The 7,549-nt window shown below is 37.5% G+C and overlaps 1 protein-coding gene across 1 annotated transcript; it reads left to right on the forward strand.

The window, feature by feature from the left end:
• The first annotated feature begins 492 nt into the window (after positions 1–492).
• Positions 493–6,497, forward strand: LOC107598919 (homeobox protein Hox-C1a-like). The gene is made up of 2 exons (XM_016290360.1): positions 493–1,437; positions 5,910–6,497. Exons 1-2 carry the CDS (start codon positions 867–869, stop codon positions 6,260–6,262), a joined length of 924 nt encoding a protein of 307 aa, XP_016145846.1. The 5' UTR covers positions 493–866; the 3' UTR covers positions 6,263–6,497.
• The last annotated feature ends 1,052 nt before the right edge of the window (positions 6,498–7,549 follow it).

Consider the following 7,549-nt stretch of genomic DNA (forward strand, 5'->3'; position numbering starts at 1 on the left):
TATAAAAGAAGATGGAATGCAAGTGTAACGTGGGTTACCTGGACGAGTAAAGGCTTGAGAGCTACATGGACGTTTCTAAGTTTCTTTTCAACGTTTCAGTGACGCAACAATCGTATGCGTGAACCACAAGATCCATGGCTGTCTTATTAACAACTATTGACAATGGCTTAAGACCTTACTCCCTGAGCGGTATACATTTCGGGTATAATCTAAGGCCGCTATACTGACTAAAAACGACATTGATTTTCTGTAAGTGCTAATTTGAAGAGCAGATATGGACTGGGCCTTATAGAAACACAGACACAAATATTCCGCCATTTTGTGCTAAACTTAAAATTAAAACACAATACATACCCTATCAGTAAAATTTGCCTAAATTAGAATAATATTATCCGGAGAAATGTTTTTTTTTATCCGGGTCTGGAACAAACCATTTATTTATATTCTAAATGTCACAACTGCCTTGAAATTTATGCAAAATTCTCAGCAATATGAAGTGCGTTTTAATAACATTCAATATTATCCATTATAAAATTAAGTAGCTACTTATGTTGACCCCCCCTTCGCACACGCGCGGGCACACACACTCCACGAGACCTTATTAGCAGGTCAAATAAAAGTCGCTCAAACTTGCTTGCTTTGGTAAATGAACGCTCACTCAGATGAGGGAGATGTCCGGCTATTGCAGTAGCTATTGGCCAAGAGTTAGAGGGCACGTCATCCCCATCCATCACCGATCGAATGTTTCTAGAAGGCATGCCCCTGTCGGTGCCTCTGTCCTTTTGCGCGCTATGTGTGGCGTCTGTGGATGGAGTTTCTGTCGCGTCCATCCTGGGATGAAAATCTGGAATATATGAGATGCAGTCATGAATTCTTATCAAGGGTTCAGGGACACAACGTCACTCTTCATCAAGGGCTATCATGCTACTGGAGTTATGCGTCTGCATCAGGACCACGAATCTACTACTGACTTCCCAAGCAGAGAGGAGGGACGTGTCAACACCGAGGCGGATTTTCTTCGGTATCATTTCACGAATCTCAGTGCCACGGCCACAGGCGCGTGTTCAAAGCCCTGTGAGGACCCTGGCCGTGCTAACTCGACCAGACCCCCCTTCCCCCATAATCAAGATTTCTATAGACCAGTGCACCCCATCCGACCCCAAGTCCCCTCCTTCCAAAGCTGCCGTGAGCAGGGTCTCTCCAGAACGGGCTTCTCCTCTTCCTCAGACACTTTAAGAACTTTCTCCGGCGCACACTGTGAACTCGGCCCTGTCAACAACACGCACCTCGATGTGCACACATGCGACGGCCCAGTGCTTCACCCAGCAGTTGAGGACAATAATACCAGACACGAGGCTCTAAACACGTTAAATGAGACACCGCGAAGTGGGAAGACTTTCAATTGGATGAGAGTGAGGAGAAATCAGTCCCGTACAGGTAAGCTGACTAGTTTTTGAATTCGATGAAGGTTTCTGCAGCGCATCTTTACAGCTAAGTGATGTATTTACCGAGTGTACCAACATCTCTGCCTTCTCAGCTTTAAACATTTTAGTGGTTTGATTTAAAATACAATGCGAATGTTTTTTAAATAACTATCTCGTTTTTTCAATTTTCTCTGACTGAAAGTAGTGTGTATACTAAGTAGGACAAGAACTTTTCAGCTAGCAGAAATGAATCCTTGGAGGTGGAGCTATGCGTGTCTACATGTTTGGCTGTACTTGCAAAGGTCACATTTTTTAAAAATGTACTCACAGATACAGTGAAACATGATCAGTTGTGAGGACATTTCAAGAGTTATGCAGTATTTCACTCATAAATCAACCAAGTAATGTTTTACTTTAAATTGACCCATATCAACAGGTTTGAATAAAGGGTCAGGTTTAGGGTTTAGCAAATATTATCACCTAAAAACCTCAGTGTGCTTGAAAAATAAAATGTTACATGCTAAGGTAGTATATTTTATATGATATATATATATATATATATATATATATATATCACATTATTTATGTATATATCACAAAAAGTTGCAAAAGTATGAAGTTCAGCCCATCCTGTGCAGATTTGGCACGTGTCAGAGAGAGACAGGGAGTTTTTGCTTCACAAATCGGAATGCTGCCTTCATGCTGAAAACCTTTAAAAATTTAAGGAGAGTGTAATATATAAGATCTGCTCTGGTGCTTATATGGGTCAACAACAGCATGCCAGGCAAAATTCCTCAATTTTTTATAAATAACACATCTCATTCTATTTTGAATGTTAAAAATCCTCTCATTGACAAGAAGCAGCCCAGACCATATTAAAAGGAGTCCAGCACCCCCTAGCTCTCCATTCAGAGCCAAATAAACTTCAGAGGAACACTTTTCCTAGACAGAGCCCTAAATCTTAATAGAGACCAATGTTTATATGTTGCAATAAATTTTCTGTATTGAATGTTGGGAAATGTTCGTCAGAATCTCAGTGTAATCCTTAACTGGAATAATGATCGGATAGGTCTGCGTTTAATGCAGTTCAAATGTGAGTTACTTGACATGCGCTCATAAAATGTCATGCTCAATGACATTTGACCTGTATTATGTCAAAGTATTTCATGTTTGTTGTGAGAGCTTTGTGTTAAATTGTGAATCGCTCGTCCCCCTCAATAAATCACAATATATGTATTAGGTTGATGGTAAAACCATGAAGAGCCCTGTTTGATTTGTCATTTCCTATGAATCAGTAATACAGCATTCATATGGTTTCCAGACTGTCAAGGAGAAGAATGTCTGGCCAGGCCACACTGATGATCTAAAATAACTCACAGGCAAATATGTCAGTGAAAAGGTCATTTTGGGCTATATTGCCCAGCGTATGAACAACAGCTGTGGTCAGGAAATAGGATGGAGAGGCCTGCTATAGCAAATCCCCAAAAGCTTGAATGGTGGCAAGGCCAGGAGTTCACAATTTGTTTACTGTATTGGAGCGTCTGCTGTTTGATTATTTTTCTCCTGCCGGTCCACCCACATTCACCTAGAGACACATGAAAGAGGCATTGTTTACACTTTTTGCACTCATTCCTACATTACGGTCTCTTTAAGCACATAAGGTTTAAAGGGATAGTTCATCCAAAAATCCCCCCAAAAATTTGGCTGAACTTTTCCTTTAAAGAGGAGTATAAAATGGTCTCTATATGTTGTGACCTACCCTCTGTGGTTAATGTCTTTTGGATTTATCGCAAGCCTTATGGAGAAAACGTATGATGATATATGAGAGGTCTGTCAACAAGTGCTTAAGATAATACTCACATCAACACAGCAGCCAAAGTCAAATGTTAAATGGTAGGGCGAATGCTTTTTGTCTGCTCTGTTACTTGAGTTCATTATGACGTAATGCAAAAAAGAAAAGGAAAAACAATTATTAAAGGGATAAAGAACATTATGAAAGGAATAGTTCACCCAAAAATGAAATTTCTGTCATCCAAACCTTTGTAACTTTAATTTTTTCCACAATAAAGAAGATATTTTATAGAACACTGGACCCCATTGAATCCCACTATACAGAGACATTTTTCAACATTTTTCCACAGAAGAAAGTAAGTCATACAGTTTTGGAATGCGATGAGTAAATGATGGCAGAGTTTTTATTTTTAGGTAAACTATCCCTTTAAGTGAGAGATTCCATGCATTGTGAGGGTTATTGTTTTTACTGGGCAACATCAAAATGTTTCTTTTACACAACATGAATAAAAGCTTATAGAGAGTGTCTGACTGGATCCCCCAGTACAGTGCACATAGTCCCCGTGCGTCATTCTTCAATTATACCCTGACAGCACCTGAATTACTGTGGGCTGGATGCCCAGATGACCGAGGCAATCTTTATCGATCCCCTGCTCTCTTTTAGGCTTAGTGGGCCACATCATCCCTCTGGCTGGCTGGCCATTTCCAAGTTTGCAAGTCATTCCTCAAATGTTTCGTTTGATTCCTTTATGCCTTCTGGCGACTGCCAATTCTATTATCCAGTAACTCATTCATCAGTGTTTTCATGCAAACTAAGGAAATTGCTTAATTACTTCATATTTGTCAGTGAATGCACTGATTGTTAGAACGTCCCTTGTGAATATTAGAGGTGACCCTACAATTGCTTTTTTCATATCTCTGTTTACTTTCATTTGCACGGTGAGAGCGAGATAAAGATCGCTCTCGAAATTAACTGTATAATCAACTGTTTGTGCTCTAAGCCTGAAGAGAAAGGGTGAACGCTTGCTATTAGTGACATGTAGAGGTTTATTCAGCTTATTGGAGAGTGTTTTAATTGACTTTATGCAGGAAAATAGAAAGAAAAAATGCATAACATTTTGGTTGCAATAACAAAAGAAAGTCCTTTAGTCAGATTCAGTTTTTTTTTTGTTATCGCAACCAAAACATTGTGCAGTTTCACTTTTGTTTTTGTATGTCCTATGTCTGTTCAAACTGTAGGTCTTTGACTGCAATGACATGACTACAAACACACACACTCTCTTACACATGGTGTGCAGATGGCACAGAGGTTAGAGAGACACTTGCAACTGTAGCAGTATGTGAGGGCTCAGTGCGCCTCTATCACTCCAGGGGATTTTCCCGCCTGACCCCTGTGTGTGTGCCTTAAAGGAATGTGCAACTTTCTGTGTTTCCAAAAGCAAACAAACACCACAAGCAAACAACAAAACATGAGCTTGATTTCCATAAAACAGCTGTTAGTTGGCTAGCTTGGTTAAACTGCAGATTTAATGCTATTCTAAATTAACAAAGAAAGGCAGATTTGGATGCACTTGGTTTTCAATTAATTGCAGGGCATACTAGGTTGGGCAAAGTAGTCATGTAGCACCAAACTGCAAAGCAGCATCTTTGGCAGATTTTTAAGGCAAGCCGTGATGGACCGTGCATCTGGCCCTTGTGCTGCAGTCATCTGTGAGGTGCAAACAGACAGACAGTCCTCTGTTTAGCTGATACAAACAAGATCTCTGCATTCAGGTGAAGGTCATGCAATCACAGTCATTCACTATTAAACTTAATTGCAGCAGAATGAGTGATCATCCTGGAAACCTGGCAAATATTATTTCTGCTATTAAAAACAAAAATGTTAAATCAAAATGTGATTACAATTTCTAAAATTTGTACTTGGTAAGTGGCATCCGGAAGAATATATTTTGAATAGATCTAAACCAACTCATCAAAATTAATTTTACTTTGAAATTATTTTTCTCTTACAAAAAGAGTACAAATATATTCAACTTAACCTAAAGGCATATTTTAGTGAACTAACTGGTTCAAATATCACTTAAACCCACTCTGAATCAGTCTAACATAGACTTTGATAATTCGTTTAGCGAATTATCAATACTAGCCACGTTTTTATGGAGGTCTTTTATTTAATATGAAAATATTATAAGACAGCACCGCACCATATGAATATAATAGTATTTTATTTGACCCAATATAGTTTATTTAATTTTACATTCACAACATGCTGCTTTGTTAATGAGAGATCATTTGGTTTCAATTTTGCTCGGCATAAAATAAAAAGTTTTAATAAAAAAATTAAATTAATAAAAAAAATAATAATAAATGCCAATAATATTTTATATGCATATTTAGCAATTGTATAGTTGAATGTATTAACAGTAAAAGAAAAACTGACGTGGTTTGTTAAACGCGTTTTTCAACAAATTTGCAGCTGACATTTGCTTCGATCTGAGATTATAAAAATTCACATTTTTAAAGACACTGACATCCTGTTTAAAAAAATTATTAGGCCTATTAATTTTTTGTTAGGATATACAAACGTCAAATAACATGCAAGGATGGTAAGCACTGAATTTACCAATATTTATTCGCTTTCTTGTTAAAAAAAAATGTAGAGCTTATGTTTTTTTTATTGCATTGCCTTCCCAGCTAAGACACATCTGGACCCGGAGCTGAAGACTGACCACGGACGAGATCCTGACGAGGACCCCTCGAGTGGAGCACCAAGAACAAATTTTACAACCAAACAACTCACAGACCTGGAAAAGGAGTTTCATTTCAACAAATATCTGACTCGAGCAAGACGGCTGGAGATCGCAAACACTCTCCAACTGAGCGAAACACAAGTGAAGATCTGGTTTCAAAACAGGCGCATGAAACAGAAGAAAATGCTGCGGGAAGGCATATTTCCGGGATTAATGCTGATTTCTGGGTGTGATGAGGATTCGAAAAAAACAGACACTTGTTCATCTCCTGACAAAAGATCATTTCTAGTAGGGTAAGATTGTTGGGACGGCTGCTCTAGGCTACACAGAAATCCGAACGATCACGTGAATAGCATGCGTTATAACAAGAGAATGAACGATCAAAATATATTTACACACCCAAAATGAAGTTTTGACACCAAGCATAAATATTTATTTATCGATTCAATTGCTTAAGAAAATAAAGCAGTAACTCGCTATGATTAAAAAAAAGGAGTTTGCTCACCTGATGAAGCAAGCGGATTTATTTAAAATGCACTTTATAGTTTATTTCTTACTTTAAAATAAAATAATTGTTTATATGCTATGTGTGTGTTTTTTTTTCCATTCTGAATCTTCTTCTGTTATTAAATATCAGAAAATAAATCGTTAATATTAATATATATAATCAGGGTAAAAATAAAATAGGGCAAATGTGCCCCAGATATTTTTTATAAAATATTTTATAAAAAAATAAATATTTTTATCCAAACTACCTATATTTTATGCCGTTACATCCTAGGCACATCTAGTTATGGGTTTAAACTATTTGACTAAAATGTAGAGCATACTACGTTTTATGTATGATACAAAGAAAATGCTCTTACAAAAGTAAAAATGCCTATAGGGGCAATTATCGGTTATTAATAAAATTAATTGATTTCTGACACTGGTCTCATCTGATTATTATTCCTGGCCGAAAACGTGTTAACTGGTTGTATTCGTCAAAGCATCTCTAAATAATAATGCCTTTATTTTTTATTTTAATAAGCAGCGAAGTGAATATCTGAGCTAAAGTACTGTTATTAAAAAAAAATGCGTGGAATAAAACATTCTTAAACGTGCATGTACAGTATCTGACGCGAACAGATTTAGTTTGTTAAAAATCTAAAAATGCACATCTAATATTTAGACGTCAGGCTGCACACATTTAGAAACATTCAACAGGTTTGCTGCTGTTTGGCAGACATACTGTGTCTGTCATATTCATGCTGCTTGTGCTTTTATCTGCAAATAAAGAGCGCCGCACGATGATCGGTGATACGCGTCTTTCTAAATAATGGCGAAAAGCTGTCAACGTACAAAGTGCCTCCACTTAGCCGTGTATTTCCACCAATTTATTGCTGGAAGAGGTTAAATCGAGTGCCACGGGTTGAACCTTCTGATGCCAACTCCTCATTTTGATAGCATCAAAGCAGTGCATTGAGAGCTAGAAAAACGGTGGAGGAATAAAGTGAGGCTTTTTTGTGATTATTTTTTGGCGTAAAAATCGTTTGCATTTTGAATGCATATAGATTCAGGGTGTATTTTATTCAGATGGCATAC

This window comes from Sinocyclocheilus grahami, unplaced genomic scaffold, assembly GCF_001515645.1.
Source record: "Sinocyclocheilus grahami isolate Dianchi unplaced genomic scaffold, SAMN03320097.WGS_v1.1 scaffold13.1, whole genome shotgun sequence".
Classification (NCBI taxonomy): domain Eukaryota; kingdom Metazoa; phylum Chordata; class Actinopteri; order Cypriniformes; family Cyprinidae; genus Sinocyclocheilus; species Sinocyclocheilus grahami.

Bases quoted from the DNA above. Each gene is read 5' to 3' on its own strand.
- LOC107598919 (XM_016290360.1), top strand. From the start codon at position 867: ATGAATTCTTATCAAGGGTTCAGGGACACAACGTCACTCTTCATCAAG. The intron at 1,438-5,909 runs GTAAGCTGACTA...TTGCCTTCCCAG, and splicing joins GAGAAATCAGTCCCGTACAG to CTAAGACACATCTGGACCCG.